The 15,369-nt window shown below is 45.6% G+C and overlaps 10 protein-coding genes across 10 annotated transcripts; 3 read left to right on the forward strand and 7 right to left on the reverse strand.

Moving 5' to 3' along the window:
- Positions 1 to 5: 5 nt before the first annotated feature.
- Positions 6 to 575, reverse strand: Bathy18g01240 (predicted protein; the record flags this gene model as incomplete). Its single annotated transcript, XM_007508133.1, has 1 exon — positions 6 to 575. One exon carries the CDS (start codon positions 573 to 575, stop codon positions 6 to 8), a length of 570 nt encoding a protein of 189 aa, XP_007508195.1.
- A 472-nt stretch (positions 576 to 1,047) lies between these two features.
- Bathy18g01250 (predicted protein) lies at positions 1,048 to 3,350 on the forward strand (the record flags this gene model as incomplete). Its single annotated transcript, XM_007508186.1, has 5 exons — positions 1,048 to 1,271; positions 1,391 to 1,478; positions 1,614 to 1,721; positions 2,075 to 2,104; positions 2,394 to 3,350. 5 exons carry the CDS (start codon positions 1,048 to 1,050, stop codon positions 3,348 to 3,350), a joined length of 1,407 nt encoding a protein of 468 aa, XP_007508248.1.
- A 403-nt stretch (positions 3,351 to 3,753) lies between these two features.
- On the reverse strand, positions 3,754 to 4,944 carry Bathy18g01260 (predicted protein; the record flags this gene model as incomplete). Its single annotated transcript, XM_007508096.1, has 1 exon — positions 3,754 to 4,944. One exon carries the CDS (start codon positions 4,942 to 4,944, stop codon positions 3,754 to 3,756), a length of 1,191 nt encoding a protein of 396 aa, XP_007508158.1.
- A 460-nt stretch (positions 4,945 to 5,404) lies between these two features.
- On the reverse strand, positions 5,405 to 6,577 carry Bathy18g01270 (the record flags this gene model as incomplete). Its single annotated transcript, XM_007508105.1, has 1 exon — positions 5,405 to 6,577. The coding sequence occupies one exon, from the start codon at positions 6,575 to 6,577 to the stop codon at positions 5,405 to 5,407; it is 1,173 nt and encodes a 390-aa protein (XP_007508167.1).
- Positions 6,578 to 6,732: 155 nt separating this feature from the next.
- Positions 6,733 to 7,689, forward strand: Bathy18g01280 (unknown protein; the record flags this gene model as incomplete). The annotated part of the gene is made up of 1 exon (XM_007508153.1): positions 6,733 to 7,689. The coding sequence occupies one exon, from the start codon at positions 6,733 to 6,735 to the stop codon at positions 7,687 to 7,689; it is 957 nt and encodes a 318-aa protein (XP_007508215.1).
- Positions 7,690 to 7,883: 194 nt separating this feature from the next.
- On the reverse strand, positions 7,884 to 10,886 carry Bathy18g01290 (unknown protein; the record flags this gene model as incomplete). The annotated part of the gene is made up of 1 exon (XM_007508091.1): positions 7,884 to 10,886. The coding sequence occupies one exon, from the start codon at positions 10,884 to 10,886 to the stop codon at positions 7,884 to 7,886; it is 3,003 nt and encodes a 1,000-aa protein (XP_007508153.1).
- A 734-nt stretch (positions 10,887 to 11,620) lies between these two features.
- Positions 11,621 to 12,505, reverse strand: Bathy18g01300 (predicted protein; the record flags this gene model as incomplete). The annotated part of the gene is made up of 1 exon (XM_007508160.1): positions 11,621 to 12,505. One exon carries the CDS (start codon positions 12,503 to 12,505, stop codon positions 11,621 to 11,623), a length of 885 nt encoding a protein of 294 aa, XP_007508222.1.
- Positions 12,506 to 13,116: 611 nt separating this feature from the next.
- Positions 13,117 to 13,446, forward strand: Bathy18g01310 (unknown protein; the record flags this gene model as incomplete). Its single annotated transcript, XM_007508127.1, has 1 exon — positions 13,117 to 13,446. One exon carries the CDS (start codon positions 13,117 to 13,119, stop codon positions 13,444 to 13,446), a length of 330 nt encoding a protein of 109 aa, XP_007508189.1.
- Positions 13,447 to 13,517: 71 nt separating this feature from the next.
- On the reverse strand, positions 13,518 to 14,330 carry Bathy18g01320 (peptidyl-tRNA hydrolase; the record flags this gene model as incomplete). The annotated part of the gene is made up of 1 exon (XM_007508125.1): positions 13,518 to 14,330. One exon carries the CDS (start codon positions 14,328 to 14,330, stop codon positions 13,518 to 13,520), a length of 813 nt encoding a protein of 270 aa, XP_007508187.1.
- A 216-nt stretch (positions 14,331 to 14,546) lies between these two features.
- Bathy18g01330 lies at positions 14,547 to 15,350 on the reverse strand (the record flags this gene model as incomplete). Its single annotated transcript, XM_007508154.1, has 1 exon — positions 14,547 to 15,350. One exon carries the CDS (start codon positions 15,348 to 15,350, stop codon positions 14,547 to 14,549), a length of 804 nt encoding a protein of 267 aa, XP_007508216.1.
- Positions 15,351 to 15,369: the final 19 nt, after the last annotated feature.

Here is a 15,369-nt window from a genome sequence, read left to right on the forward strand (position 1 = left end):
AAATTTTAACCTTTACGTTGCATGTTCAGCAGCGCTTCTAACTCCCTCTTAATCTCCTCCTCGTCTTTTTCCTCCTCGTCGTCTTCGTTTTCGTGATGATGCGCGACGAACGGATGCGAAGTCTTGTTAAACGTCGTCCCTCGCTTCCTATCGTACGTACACTGCAACGATTTCCGTTGCGCTTCGAACAGTCTGCTTTTCAGGATTGTGTCGTCGTTTTCTCCTTTTAATTCTTCTTCTTTATTATCATCGCTACTGCTAAAGTTACTCCTACTCGTTTCCGTCGTCGTCGTTTCGAGAACAAACTCAACTCCCGTGGACTGTCTCGTATTCAACTCCAACCGTTCCAACCGTTCTTTAATCTCCTCCTCCGCGTACATTTTCCTCTTATTCATTAAATCCTCCTCTACTACTTCATCCTCTTCTGCGTCTGAATCGAAGAGTTCCGGCGGTGGTGAGGCCCAAGGGGTATCCGGTTCGTCGATGATATCTTTCGCCGATTTCGTGCGTTCGTTTTCTCGTAAATTGTCGTCGTCCCATTGGATGTGTTTTTTGTTCGGGTCTTTGTTCTTCATAAAGTTTTCGTTCGGGACGCCGAATAACGAGCCTCGCGGGACTGGCATTATTATTACGGTGTGTTCTGTTTCTCTCTTCTTTTTGTCTTCTTCTGTTCTTAACTTCTTAATGTAGTAACAGTAGTGAGGCACAAACTGACGCACAAAAATGTGAGGAAGCTGCGCCTTTTCCAATTTTGAGAGATTTTTATTTTAGGGTGTCCAACCCTAAGAGCTCAGTGAGCAAGAAAGAAGGCGACAAAAAGACGACAAAAAGACTCGTCACTTTTGTTTGCAAAAAGCGTCGTTTGGTCTCCCTCGTGGGGGTCGGATCTCTCTCTTAAACACAAAGACACGTCGTCGTCGTCGTTTGAAGACGCGTTATTATTATAATAATATAGTAGGAGTGTAGTGCTCTGCTACTGCCTTGGTATTCTTTAAGCTCTCTTATTACGCACGTATAATACACGCGTTCATCTTGGATAATATTATGATGACGACGAAAGGCATTTTAATGAGCGAGAAAAAGGAAAAGACGGCGAAAAGTCACCTTCGAGATGTTGAGAACAACAACAACAACAACAAAGACGATGAAGACGACAAAGAGGATTCGTTGATGAAAAACATCACCCTGAACGACCTGACAAAGTTAGCGTTGGACTCGGAATCCGAAGCCGCCAAGAAGTTTGGCTGCGGGACGACCAGGTTTAAGACGATGTGAGTAGTGTGATACGATGACCCTTATCCATTTCTTCTGTTTATTAATTTCTTTTACAACGAGTAGTGTGTCTGTTTACTATCTCTTCATCTCTCTTCATCTCTCTTCATCAAAACAGATGTCGAAAATTCGGAATCATTCGATGGCCGCACCGGAAGCTACACTCTCTCCTCGAGATGTATAAAAGCTTAGCCGGGTACTACCAGGTAAAAATTGATTTTGACTTTTCATTTTACTATTAGGTGGTTGACTTTTGCCTTTTTTCAATCAAAATCCTTTCGCGTAAACATACGAAAGCGCACGTAATACACTGACATCACTCCAACTCTAAAATCTAATAGGAACTGTGCGAAAAAGCAACTGCGGACCCCGAAAACGAATCCACGATGGAGGTCTTACAATCCACGAAAAAAGATCTCGACCGGTTGCGAGAATACGCGTTTCAAGTGGTGAGTGACTTTTGTCTTTTCAACACTCAAAATTCTTTTTTTGTCTGTGTGTGAAGAAAAACAGAAAAAAAGCGACCCTTCGACTTCCCCCTTTTTTTTTTCTTTTTTTCGAAAAAATAAAAGGGCGACACCGAATTTCGGCCAACTTTTTTCCGGTCAGCCAAAAAAGTTGGCCGAAATCGGTCAATTTTTTTAAATAAGATTTTTGAAGAATTTAGGGTAACAAAAAAGTTGGCCGAAATCGGTTAATTTTTTTTTTACAGCCTCCCCAAAAAACAGAAAATACCACCTTCAAAAGTGGTGCAGTTTTATAAGACTTTCATATTTGCGCTTGAAGTTCTTCGTATCAAAAGGCGTATTTATCCATAAAATTACGTCAGAAGGTTGGCAAACTATACGCGAAGGTCGTGCTCGATTATGGGAGCCGTAAAGTCTCTCCATGGTTGTCTCTCAAGTCTCAAGTCTCAAGTCTCTCCACGGCCCTAAAAAAAAAATTAACCGATTTCGGCCAACTTTTTGGGGTTTAGGGTTTCAAAAAGTTGGCCAAAATTAACCGATTTCGGCCAACTTTTATAGGGGCAAAATGGCAAAATTGACCGGAAAAAAGTTGGCCGAAATTCGGTGTTGCCGAAAATAAAAATTCTGACTTTTTTTCTTCTCTAAAAATTTAAGGAACGAAACGTCTTTTTGTTAAACGAATACCACCACTCGAAGCCGAAGAAAGCGAAACCGTGGCCGGAGGACATCTTGAGAATTCGAGCGACGATTTATAAACAAAGACACGTGCACTCGAAACATATTAAGAGGAAGAGCAAAAATTCGTCGTCGGCGTCTCAAAATCTTTTGGAGGAGGAAAAGGAGATGGCGCCGACGGCCAATCCGTGTTCGATGACTACGAGTATGACAACCACGAATAATATGAGCGCGAATAATGATACTACGTGTAACACGACGACGTACTCGTCCGAGGAGAGCGTGGAAATGTCCGGTGCTGATACTGCATTTAACCATCATCAAATGGTGGACGTGTCCTGCGGAACGAGAACGCTCACCAGCGACGCGGAGACGAACACGTATTTGAACAACTCGTACGCTTTTATCAACAACGAAATGTCGTCGGGGTACATCGAAAACGAGGACGATCATTGCGACGACGAAGATCAATACCAAACTCATCGCGGTCATCCATCGTTGCCACCGTCTTTTAAAAACACTAATACTAAGACGAAGATGATGTACACGACGACGTCGGCGGCGAACAGCGAGTACTCCTCCGGATACGGCGTTGACTTTTTCAACGTAACCGCTCCGACTTTCATCAATAACAACAACAACGAGAATGGACAAAATTCGGTAGGAGGAAGAAAGAGGAAGAAACCAACATCCTCTCTCAGCGCTGCTCTATCCAAACTCAGCAAAAGAGCGGCAGCAAATAATAATTTTAAGAAGGGAGGAGAAACGGAAGAAGAGCAGCCAACCGCGCTGGCCTTCTCGATGCCGCACATGTTAAACATGGACGCTATTTTCGGTATCGATGGAAGCGTCGAAAGAGACGACGAAGATACCGCGTTGAGTCCAAACAGTTATGGAATCACCGTCGCGTCCTTTAAAGAGACGAAGAGGATGTGAGATACTAATACAATACTGAATAATAAAGAATAATAAAGAATAATAAAGAATAATAAAGAATAATAAGAAGGAGACTAATAAAAGATACTCGAAAGAAGGAGACGCTTTGAGTTCCAAATTTTTCGCGCCGCATGATGCAAATATACCATCATTTAGCATAGCAAAGACATCACCCAAGCTAGCTCGTCGTAGCGCACGCATAGGACATCATTACGAGAAAAGGGAACAACAATAATATCATGGGCCTTGCTGTATCACATTTTTAATGACCATACTACTGTATATATTTTTTTATTGAAAATACTCGCGCAAAATCTCTCTCGTTCTAATGTGTTTCTTCTCTTTTTTTCTTTTCATTATTAAATTCGTATTAATAAAAAAGTTCTCCTTCTTCTTCAGTCTCTTAAATCAAAGGCACGACGGCGTCGGTTTGCCCGCCGCCTTCCTTCTTAATCCCGTCTTGCTGCGATGGTTGGGACGCCGGCGTTGCGTCTGAAGCTACTACTGTTGTTGGTTGCGGCGGGTACGTGTTGTACGACGCGTCTGTCGTATTCCCGTTACCCGCTCCTAATCCGGTACCATTCTCTTCCTGCTTTACCTGCACGCTAGGCCCTCCTCCTCCCATTACTGTTGCTAAATTTCCGCCACCACCACCCCCTTGTTGTTTTTGTTGCTCTTGTCCCAGCGCCGCGGCGGCGGCGGCGGCGGCAATCGCCGCCGCGTTGTTTCCGCCAGCGCTCCCATCTTCTCTCGGTACGATATCCACCAGGAAATCAAAAATATCCGTCCTCGTAATCGCGCTCGCGATGTCGTTTCTCTGCAACGTCCTCCTTTTGTTTTCCTCGGAATGAATCCAAGATCTCAAAGTTAACTCCAAGATGAACATCTCGCACGCTTTCGCGAACAACACCGGCGCCTCCGAGGAAATCATCCGCACGTCCTCGTCCGTTTTCATGATTTTCTTAATCCTTGCCAGTGGTAACTGATGGTTCTTAAAATCCGTCGCCGTTTCAACCTCGGTCATTTGTTGCTGCCAAAACAACCGCAACTGTTGTTGGTGTTGTTGTTGTAGTTGTTGCTGCAGCGGCGTTTGATGTTGCATCTGATTTTGCGGAGCTTGTTGTTGTTGTTGTTGTTGTTGCTGCTGCTGCTGCACTTGGGGAGGCGGAATGTGGTGATGCATTTGATGATGATACGGATGGTATTGCTGCGGAGGATACCCTCCGGGCGGTACCATTCCCCCTCCTCCGCCGCCGCCGCTCTGTTGATGTTGTTGTTGGCTACTGCTGTTATAGTTATAGTTATTATCTTTGTTGTTGTTGTTATTGCTCGCGTTGTTTGTGTTCAAGAATACGTTCCCGGCGGCAAAGTTCGAATCGCCTTGCGTTCCTTGTCCGTAGTGTTGTTGTTGTTGTTGTTGTCCTCCATACGGAGGAGGATGGAACGAATTGTGTTGCATTCCAGCGGCAGAGGACGTCGGGTTGAAACTTCCACTCGCGAGAACGATGGGCATCCCGTCTTGATCACCGTTAGTACCGTTACCACTCGCCGCGTTTGCTGTTTTGGCGAATCCTGAATCGCCTTTTGCCATCATTATATATTTGTTCTTAAACTTCTTAAACTTCTCGATTTCGTCTTTGGGGGGTTTGTTGTTCACCGCAGATATAATCGAGGTTAAAATCTGTTCCGAATGTCTCTTCTTTGTCTTCTTCTTAAAAAACTTACAGCCGATGCGGAAAACCACTTTCAGATAAGGAAAACGTTTATGGTGTGAGTATAAAGTCTCTGTCCGTGTGCTTTTATCCGTTCTCTTTCTGACGATGAGTGTACTATATATATACTACTACTCGAGACGAAATTGTACTTAAGAAAGAGAGAGAGAGAGAAATTTGTGGTGAAAATATCACAAGTGTTTTTCTTTGGGTTTTCCTCGTTGTTGTTCTTTTTTTTTATAACCAAATGCATTAGAGAAGGAGTTTTTATCATGAGAAGTGTTTGCGCGATACAATCTTTCGTTTATATATGCGCGTATGCGAAGCTTTGATTACTACAAATCAGTTTCCTGGATGATGTAATTCTCCGTGCTCGTCAATTCGCCAATTGCGTGGTATTGGACAGTTGTTGTCGAGGAGGTAGTGTACACATTTGAATTGCGCGTTATTTTTTGCCCATCTGAGTTGTGCGTTATCGAACGCTTTTCGTACGGCCCGAGAGGAGGTCCAACGCACTTTGGCGGTTTCGTGCAAGTACTTCAAACAGTCCAAGTGGCCGTTCTTGGCCGCATCCTCGCACGCCCATTCGGTAAATTCATCAAATTTACGCTTAACAAGATATTTGAGTATGTGGAGATGACCATTTGAAGCCGCCCAATGGGCAGTTCTCCGATCCCAAGGCGCTTTGGCTTTTTCGTGCAAGTATTTGAGGCACGCGAGATGACCTTTTAAGGCAGCATTTGCACACGCATACTCATCAATAGGACACTCATATCTCACGCAATACTTTACCATTTCTAGATTACCTTCTAATGCGGCCCTTCCAACAAGATATTCGAGTATGTGGAGATGACCATTTTCAGCCGCCATTGAGGCAGTACCCGAATCCCAAGGCGCTTTCGCTTCTTCGTGTAAGTATTTGAGGCACTCGAGATGACCGTTTTCGGCAGCATCTGAACACGCCCACTCATCGACAGGACACTCATTTGCAACGCAATACTTTACCATTTCCAGATTACCTTGACGTACGGCCGCATTAATCGTCCCTACATCCCAATCACAATTTTTCTCCTCTCGTATCCACTTGAGCAACTCGAGTTTATTCGTGTAAGCAACTTGCCAGCAGAAATATGGTTCGTCCATCCTTGGGCCGTACTGCCATACCAACTTACCCCACGGATAATGCTCCCACGCGACTTCCAAAGTCGATATCGACGACATCTCGTTCACTTTAAACCTGTTTTGTAACTCCCCCTTGTTGTAAGATGATCTCTTAATCAACTTTCTCGTTTCACCATTCACGTCGTGCAAGAATTTCACATCGGTTCCATTCAATTTCGGAAGAATGTGTTTAAAACAAATATCGTCGTTATTCACGATCAAATCCCACAACTCCAAACACGAATCATCTCTTTTTCTCTCCCCTCCTCCTATTCGTCTTTTCTTTTCATCGTGGTTTTGTCCTAACAAAGCTCCTCCTCTTTTGGTCCTCGTCTTTTCAGAAGACGAAGACATACTAAATAACTTATCTGTTCTCTCGTGTGTGTTTTTTGTGGTGATTTTTTTTTGCCTCGAAAACGCTTATTCGAATTGTTTTTCAATAAAAACACATGCACACATGCGCTTAATCATCAAAGCGTTTAATCATCATCATCATCATCATCTTTTTGATGTCTTCGAGAAAAGACTTTGAAAACGGACAGAAGAGGAGCGTTTCGAAAGGAAGGCAGCGAACAGCAGGTTGGGGTGTTCTTAAAAAATCTACAGCACTCTTCGTCGTCGTCTGTGTCGTTCTTTTTAAAGTCTCGTTCTTTTTAAAGAAATTCCACACGTTCTCGACGACGAGGCGTGATCACGACGCGAAGAAAAAAGAAAAGGACGACAACAACGTACCTCCGAGGAGAGCGTTGTCGACGGAGAGCAGCGGCAACAGCAACAACAGAGCTCGCGATTTGGGGATAAACGCGTTTCGTTTGAACACGTTTAATCTGGACGAGACCTTTCCCCGGAGATTTATATCGCCAAAAACGTCCAACGAAACCTCTTCCGTTGGAGAAGCAGAAAAAGAAAAAGAAGGAGAAGGAGAAGAGGAATCTCAGGAGTTTCTCGCGAAACTTATAGACGCGTTCATGAAGCAAAACTCAGCCTTGTACGATGCTAAAATGAAAGCTTTAGGTGGTGTGCGTTCATCGCTCGATGACGACGACGACGACGCGTTCGTCTCCTCTTCGTTTCCTTTGCAACGCTTGCGCCGGGTGGACGCGTGCGAGCCGAGGTGCGAGGGCGAGTTTCGACGCACGGGTGGGTTCGGGTTGCTGCCTCAGTTCTTCGCGAACGTGGCAGATCCGAATTGGGACAGTTTGGAAAACAGATTGAACGCGACGAGAGAAAACGCGAGAGAATTCTTCGCACATTTCGCAGAATTTTACGTCCAAGACGAGGACGAGGAAGACGAGGCGATGAAAACGGCGTTGAAGATTTTCAACGGGTTGGTCACCGCAAAAGATGATAGATTGCTGTATAACGGCATGAATAGTAATAACAACAACGTAATTTTAAGAGTATTAGCTGGAGAAGAGAGAGATGTGATTCGGAAAGCTATGTTAATGGGAAAAGAGATGTCTTAAAGAAGTGCGTTTCAAATTTTCAACTCTTTTTCTTCTATTCTTCTTCTTCTTCTCGTAAATACATCTCTCGTGTGAAAAATCGTTTTCGGCGCTCTCGCGAAAGTTTCTGCGCAATGCCAAGCAAACGACTTTTATTAATGATGTCTTTCGATTATTGATTTTGATTTCTTCGTAAATTAATTTTGGATGTTTCCTTACGCAGATCCGGGCGACGAGGACGATTTCTTCGCGCCTCTTCTTCCGCCGCGCGATCCTCTCGATCCTCTTTTAACCGGGGTTGCAGTTCCCGCAGCGAGTGTTTGCGCTGCATCGACACTACTTTTAGCTGCAATAGCGGTGTCATCTGTAGTGACGTAATCATCAGTTGCATTCGTTGGCGTTAGCGTTGTCGTCGTTGTCGTTGGATACACCGCGTTCGGATCGGCAACTTTGCTGATGCCCGTCAACAGACGTTGTAAACGCCTTCGCTCGCGGGAGGTAATTTGACCTCCTCCGGTTTTATTCTTCGGGTGCGGCGCGCCGCGTCCTCCGGTTGATTTATTGTACTTACCGCCACCAACGCTTTGAGCGTACATGTTGCCTCTTCCTCCCCTCAACCCTCTATCTCCTCTCGGCGACTGCTGTTGGCCGTGAAGGTGATACTGATGGTGTTGTTGCACTCCTCCAGCCTGCGTCGCGGATGCCAACGCCACTTGCTCTTGCATCGCGTGATACAAGAAATCCATATCGCTCATGTCAAACTGTTCCTCGTAGTCTCTTTGCATCTCAATGTACTGATTCTTGTCGTAATACGATTGACTTCCGCTTTGCGCGACGGATTGCATGTACATTTGGTATTGCTGTTCAATCGACAACGCGGAGGAGGATTGGTGAGGATGACTGCTATCGTAAGCCGCGTTGGAGTAACCTTCGCCCGGAAAGAAACTTGGCGCGTCGAGAACTTGATTAAATCGCGAAGATTTTGCTGTTGCTGCTGCTCCTGTGTGTTGCTGCTGCGCGTAGAGATAATTGTTATAATCGTCCCAATCTTCGCCGCCATTGTTCATGTTATACGAATCGTAAAGCGAATCGGAGGATCCAAATTCGTCGTCTAAGTCGTCCGGTAACGCCGAGGCGACGTCGAGATGTGCCGTCGAAGTCGGTGGCACAGACCGCGGGCGTTGTCCATACGCGAGATGTTGCTGATGTTGACCCCCGATCCATGCGTTGTGACTTCCAGCGGTCGCCGCGGCGGCATTCCACGCTCCTCCACCGATCGTGGTCGTGGTCGGAGTCGCCGTGGCCTCGTCGAGAGAGTCTAACCCAAACAACGGATCGTCGTTCGTGTTGCTCTGAGCAGGCAGTGTACTCGCAGTATCAGCAACAACGCCACCGTCGGTGTTGGCATTTACCATTGCATTCTTGGACGAACTCCAAACGCTCCCAAACGCGTTATCGACGGATAAAACCGGAGAGGCGATGCGCAGCGGCTCAATCTTTCCCGAGAGATACGCGCCTGACGCGCTTCGATCCATACCGATGTTGTTGTTGTATTTATCTTCGCCGCCGGCGTCTCTCTTGTTGTTATCAACCTCTTCCTTTTCTTCGTTGTCCAGGGACACCTCTAAGATATCCTTTTCCAGCTTTTCCGTCAACTTTTGTTGTTGCTCAAACTGCTGCTGTCGTCTCAACAATCGATGCGACGTGGATAAACTCGAGCTCGGTTTCTGCCTCAAAATGTTCTCCGAGTTTACTCCCGACGACGGGTCTTTCGAAAGCACCTTAACTACCGCGCCTGGTGGCATTGTCGTCGTCGTTGTCGCGCCTAAAGTTTGCTTTAACAATCTTCTCTCTTCCGCTTCTCGCACCCGTCTCCCGCCGCGCTTCTTTCTCGTTTTTAACAACTCTGCTCCTGTTTCTCCTTCTTCTTGTTGGTGTTGCTTCGCATGCGCGCGTTGCTGATGCAGTATCTGCTCGAACCGTTTATGCTGTTCTTGCTGCTGGTGCAACTGAATTTCGATGAGCTGTTGCGTCGTCAAGTGTTCTCGTCGCACCGACGGAGGCGCGATGCTGGTAGGATTCGGTGTAGGCGCCGCTGCTATTTCAGCCGCGGCGGCTACTGCTACTACTTGTTGTTGCTTCGAGTTTCCGACGAGCATTCGCAACGGATTCGCAGTGTTCGATGGCGGCGCAGTCGCTGGTGTCGACTTCCCGGCCCAAGTGGATGATTTTGAGGACAGTTTTTTCGCCTCCAACTCTCTCGCGACGCGTTCGATTTCATCTTCAAACTTCATTCGCGCTTCGTCCACGTAGTTCTTGTTGGCGTTGCTTTCTCCTCCTTCTCTGTCGTTGTTTGCGCCGCCGCCGCCGCTGTTCGTAGTATTACTGTTATTGGCATTGTTATTTAATGTCGCGTCGTTATCATTCCGTTTCATAATCGTCACGTTCCCGATGGAACTGTTTTGTTTCAAAAACGCGCTCGCGTCTTCGGCATTTTGTCGTCTTCCGTTGTCGTCTCGATTATGCTGCGATCTCCCATTATTCGATGTATTTCTAGAGCTTCTTTGCATGGTCATGTTTCCATCTTCATATCGTCCTCGGTCGTCGCTGGACATTTCAAACTTCCAGTGATGATCGGCATCTTCGGTGATGTTATTCGTACTACCGCTCTTATATGTATTCGCGGTAGTATTATTCGGATCCAACGAATCTCTCAAGCTTGGAAATTCTCTTCGCGTGACTTTCTCTTCCCTTCTGGAAACGACGTTCGTTTTCCCCAACAAACTCGGATCGTGTTCGTGAACTCGAACGACATTAGAATCTCCTCCTTTGCCGTCTCTGTTTTTTTCTCCGCCGACGCTTCCTCCCGCGATGACGTTTGTCCCCCACTGCGACGTCGACTGGATCGGTTTCACCTCCACAATTTTTACGAAATTTGTATCGTTTCCTCCCGCGCTACTCGATGTTTCTCCAGACGACGACTTTTGTTGCTCGACGCCGTTATTACCACCAGAAGACGAGGACTGCCCCCACCCTCCGCCGTTTTGTCTCAGTTTCGATACGATATCTTCGTCGTCTTTATTCTTACCTTCTCCGCCAATAGTATTACTACTACTGTTGTGGTAATTCGTCGTCGCAGCGCCAACGCTTATACCATGAGTATTTCCTTTATTAATCAAGCTGAGCTTTGGATCGTACCCGTTGTGTTCTTTCCTCATCGACGGTAACACGACTGGTTTCGGTACTTTCACTTTTGTGTTGTTTGATGACATCGTCCCCGTCAAAGTATTTTTAGTGCTAGTGTTGCTGGTAAAACTTCCTCCTCCCAATCCTTTGGAAAAGCCTAAGACTCCTTTTTCGCTTCCAAGAAGGATGTCTTTTTTCTATATAAATGTGATGAGGATAACGGAAAGAAGAGTTTAAGAAGAAAAGAAGATGATGATGGTCAGAAGAAGAGAATAAAAGTACTTCTATCGGCGGTATTGCGCGATGATGGTATGAGCAATACAGAGAGAGAAAAGGAGATATATATACAACATTTTGACGCAAATCGACTCCATTCAGAGAAGAGATGAATCCAATCCAATTCCACGGAGATCTTCTTTTCATTCTCACCTTTTTACCTCCTCCTAAGCCAGAGGAGGACATTCTTAATTGATTCTTCTGTTGTTTGAAACCACAAGAATTTTGGAGGAGAAAAGGAGAAAAGGAGGAGAAAGAGGAGGAGGAGGGAGGGAGAGACGGCTCTTCAACAAAGAAGAAAGACAAAACCTCTCTCTTCGTGTTTTTGGTCTAAAATTGTTCTGAAGAAGGAGTTTTAGGGCAAAATTTTTTTTCAAAGAAGAGAAAAGAGAGAAAAAATTCACAAAAGTAATGTAAAGTGTTTTGTTTGTGTCTCTCTCTTTTCTCTCTTTATTACACAAGGTTGCGGGCAGCTTTAGGACCTGTGCAATTATTCTGATTCTGATTCTGATTCTGATGCGTATAACTCTCCATTTTCGTACGACCAGTCTTCTGGGAGAGGACAGTTGTTGTCGAGGAGGTATTGTACACATTCGGGGTGTTCGTTCTCGTGCGCGTAGCGTACCGCCCTATAGTCCCAAGGCGCTTTGGCGGTTTCGTGTAAGTACTTCAAACAGTCCAAGTGGCCGTGCGTGGCTGCATTCGCACACGCCCATTCGTTATATTGATCATACTTACGCTCAACAAGATATTCGAGTATGTGGAGATGACCACTTTCAGCCGCCCATTCGGCAGTACCCGAAGTCCAAGGCACTTTGCCTTCTTCGTGTAAGTATTTGAGCATCTCGAGTTGACCTCCTATGGCAGCATATTCACACGCCATCTCATCAATAGGACACTCATTTGCAACGCAATACTTTACCATTTCCAGATTACCTTGATATGCGGCCGCATCAATCGTCCTATCATCCCACTCACACTTTTTCTCCTCTCGCGCCCACTTGAGCAACTCGAGTTTATTCGTTTTAGCAACTTCCGAGCAGAAATATGTTTCGGTCCAGTGTCTCGGCCACAACGATTTCTTCTTCCTATTCTTCCACGCGACTTCCAACGTCGATATCGACGACATCTCGTGCACTTTAAACTTCTCTTTCAAATCACCCGCGCGAGATGATCTCTTCACCAACGCTCTCGTCTCCGTATTCACCTCGTACAAGAATTTGATATCATTCGAATTCAATCTCGGAAGAATATGAATGAAAGTTATATCGTCGTTATTCACGATCAAATCCCACAAATCTCTCTCGCCCACCCGCCTTTTCTGCGCCCTCGTCCTCACCCCAAGAGTATAAGCAGTAGCAACAGAAGAAGACATGATGCTTTTGTATCGTTTTCTGCTCTTCTGATGAATCAAAGCTTTCTCTTCTTTACTAAACGCGAATAAATGCGATTTCTTTTTTTTTTGAAGGAAAGTAAAAGCGACCGTTTCCTCGAATTTTATCTTCGTTTCATCAGACACAAAAAGTCACCTTAAAACGGGATAAAGGATTCCACATCTTCATCACACTTAAGCTCATACTATTTATCATTAGTAGTAGTATTAGTAGTAGTATGATGATGATGCGAACAACGACGATCAGTCCTGTTTCGATCAGGAGTAGTTTTAGTTATAGGAGGAGGAGCAGGAGGAGGAGTCTCGCATCTTCATCATCATCATCATCAGCATCATCAGCATCATATCATCATCAACAACAACAAAGAAGAAATATAACATTAAAATCAGCCGGCGATGGCATCGACGGAGTCATCTCGGACGACGATAAAATCATCGTTCGGTTTTGGCACCATTTTGGATCGAGCAAAAAATGCGCGGAGAAAAGGTCGTCGTCGTCTGATGAATCGTCTCATTTGTTTAGAAATCCAACGTTACTCGAAGCCAAAGTAAGACGGTTGCACGCGTTTCTAGGGTACAACGTAGACATTCCAATGACCGTCTCGAACGTGCCGGAAATTTTAGAACTAGACGCAGAACTCGTGTGCAAACGATTGATGTTTTTGTTTAAAGTCATACCGGAGTTTAACGGATCGAAAGTGAGCAAACACGCGTCGTTGTTGACGCTCGAGAAGGAGGAGGTGGAGAGACGCGTGCGAGCGGTGGTGCAGTTGGAGGAGAAGAAATGGGTAGGCGGTGGCGTGGACGTGGAGTACGCGAAAGAATGCGCGAAGGAGAGGATGGTGAGGAACCCGTCCGTGTTGTTGCTAGATTCGGTGACGGCGCAGTGTAACGCGGAGGAAAAGATTGTTCAGCATCGGTGAATTGATGAGATTAGGGGTTGCGTTGCGCGCGCGACGATGGTCATTTTTGTATTTGTAAATGTAGTAATTTATTAAGAATCGAACAGGCGTAACTTTCCAGTCACGCGATCTAACACTTCGTTCTCGCACGGTCCTATCGCCATGACCGTTTCTGTGCCGTGCGCCACCTCCGTCCTTCCGGCGTCTTCGACGACAAAGTACGGGATGCGTTTCATGCTACAACTCGCTCTTAAATCCTCCAACATTTCCACATTCGCGATGGACAAACATACTTTCTTTTGCCCTTCCTCGATCCACGTTTTGAGATTTTTCTGAACGGTTGGGTGTGAGCGATACTCTTCGCTTATTAACCGTTGGAATAACCCAACCGCGGCGTGCGAACACTGCGCGGCGACTTTCCCGGAACTCATGTTCAAATCTTCGCGAACGAGCAACACCATTTTTTGCTCTTTCGCGTTCGCTTTCATCTTCGGTTCTATTTTGTTCCCTTTGGAGTCAAACGTGAAATCTGGATCCGCGTCGTCCGGAAGTTCCGTGATTTTCGCTCTCGTTTGTAACAATGGTTTCTTCTTTCTCTTCTTCTTCTTCTCTTCTTCTTCCTTCTTCTTCGTCTCCGCTTCGTCTGCGTTTTGCCAAAACCTTAAGCCATACCCCAAAACAAATCCAAACGCAATAAACCGTACTCTTCGTCCAAAAAACAAACCAACGACGCCGTTATTGTATCGAATCTTATTCAGAAATGTCATCTTCGTTCGATACTTTGGTTTATGTTTCACTCTCGTCTCCTTCAACTGGTTTGGTTTTTCTTTCTTGTTTCCCAACGGCGACGCCGCAGTTTGGATGCGTTCTTTTGTGATTTGGTCCACGTTTGATTGAGACACCATCTCTTTCTTCTTCTTTTGTTTTTATTATGTGCTCTATAAAAATATATGTTATGCTTTTCTTTGCGATGCGCGTGATGACGATGACGATGCTGTGTGTTGTTCTCGTCGCGCGTGTGCGCGTGCGTGAGTTGTGAGTGAGTTGTGTTTCATTACAAAGACAGAAATTCTCTATTTTTTCCTCGATCTGTTGTGCTCGAAATTTCCCCTGGCTATTACTTAGTGCCAGCGACGTGTGTGCTTTTTCAAACTTTCAGATCGACTAAAACGCTTCTCGCAGACGGCACATGCGTACGGCTTCTCGTTCGTGTGAATACGCTTGTGGATTTTCAAAGCATTAGAATGACGAAAAGCTTTATCGCACACATCACACTCGTACGGCTTCTCGTTCGTGTGAATACGCATGTGGCTTCTCAAATCACTAGATTGACGAAAACGCTTCTCGCACACATCGCACTCGTACGGTTTTTCGTTCGTGTGAATGCGCATGTGGCTTTGCAAAGTACCAGATTCACGAAAACGCTTCTCGCACACATCACACTCGTACGGCCTCTCGTTCGTGTGAATACGCATGTGGGTTTGCAAATGACCATATTGACGAAAAGCTTTATCGCAAACATCACATTCATACGGTTTCTCGTTCGTGTGAATACGCATGTGGTCTCTCAAACTATCAGCTCGACTAAAACGCTTCTCACACACATCGCATTCATACGGTTTCTCGTTCGTGTGAATACGCATGTGTGTAGCCAATAGTGATGGTGTAGTACACATTCTCCCGCAAACACCGCACTCGTGTTGCCCTCTCTTTCTCTTCGCCGCTTTCTTCGTCGCAGTCGTCATTTCTTTTCGTATAATCTCATCTTGTATCTCGACTTCCCCAACGACTTCATCATCATCGTCGTCCACAACAGGAGGAGGAATCTTCAAACACAACACCTTTGGTTCTTCTTTCTCTTCCTTCAAAACCGTCCTCGCATTTTCCGCTCTTTTCGGATGTGGATTTTTCCTTCGTCCTCCCATTATTACTTTTAGTATTATC

The sequence above is a fragment of the Bathycoccus prasinos genome (assembly GCF_002220235.1).
Source record: "Bathycoccus prasinos genomic : Chromosome_18".
Lineage (NCBI taxonomy): Eukaryota > Viridiplantae > Chlorophyta > Mamiellophyceae > Mamiellales > Bathycoccaceae > Bathycoccus > Bathycoccus prasinos.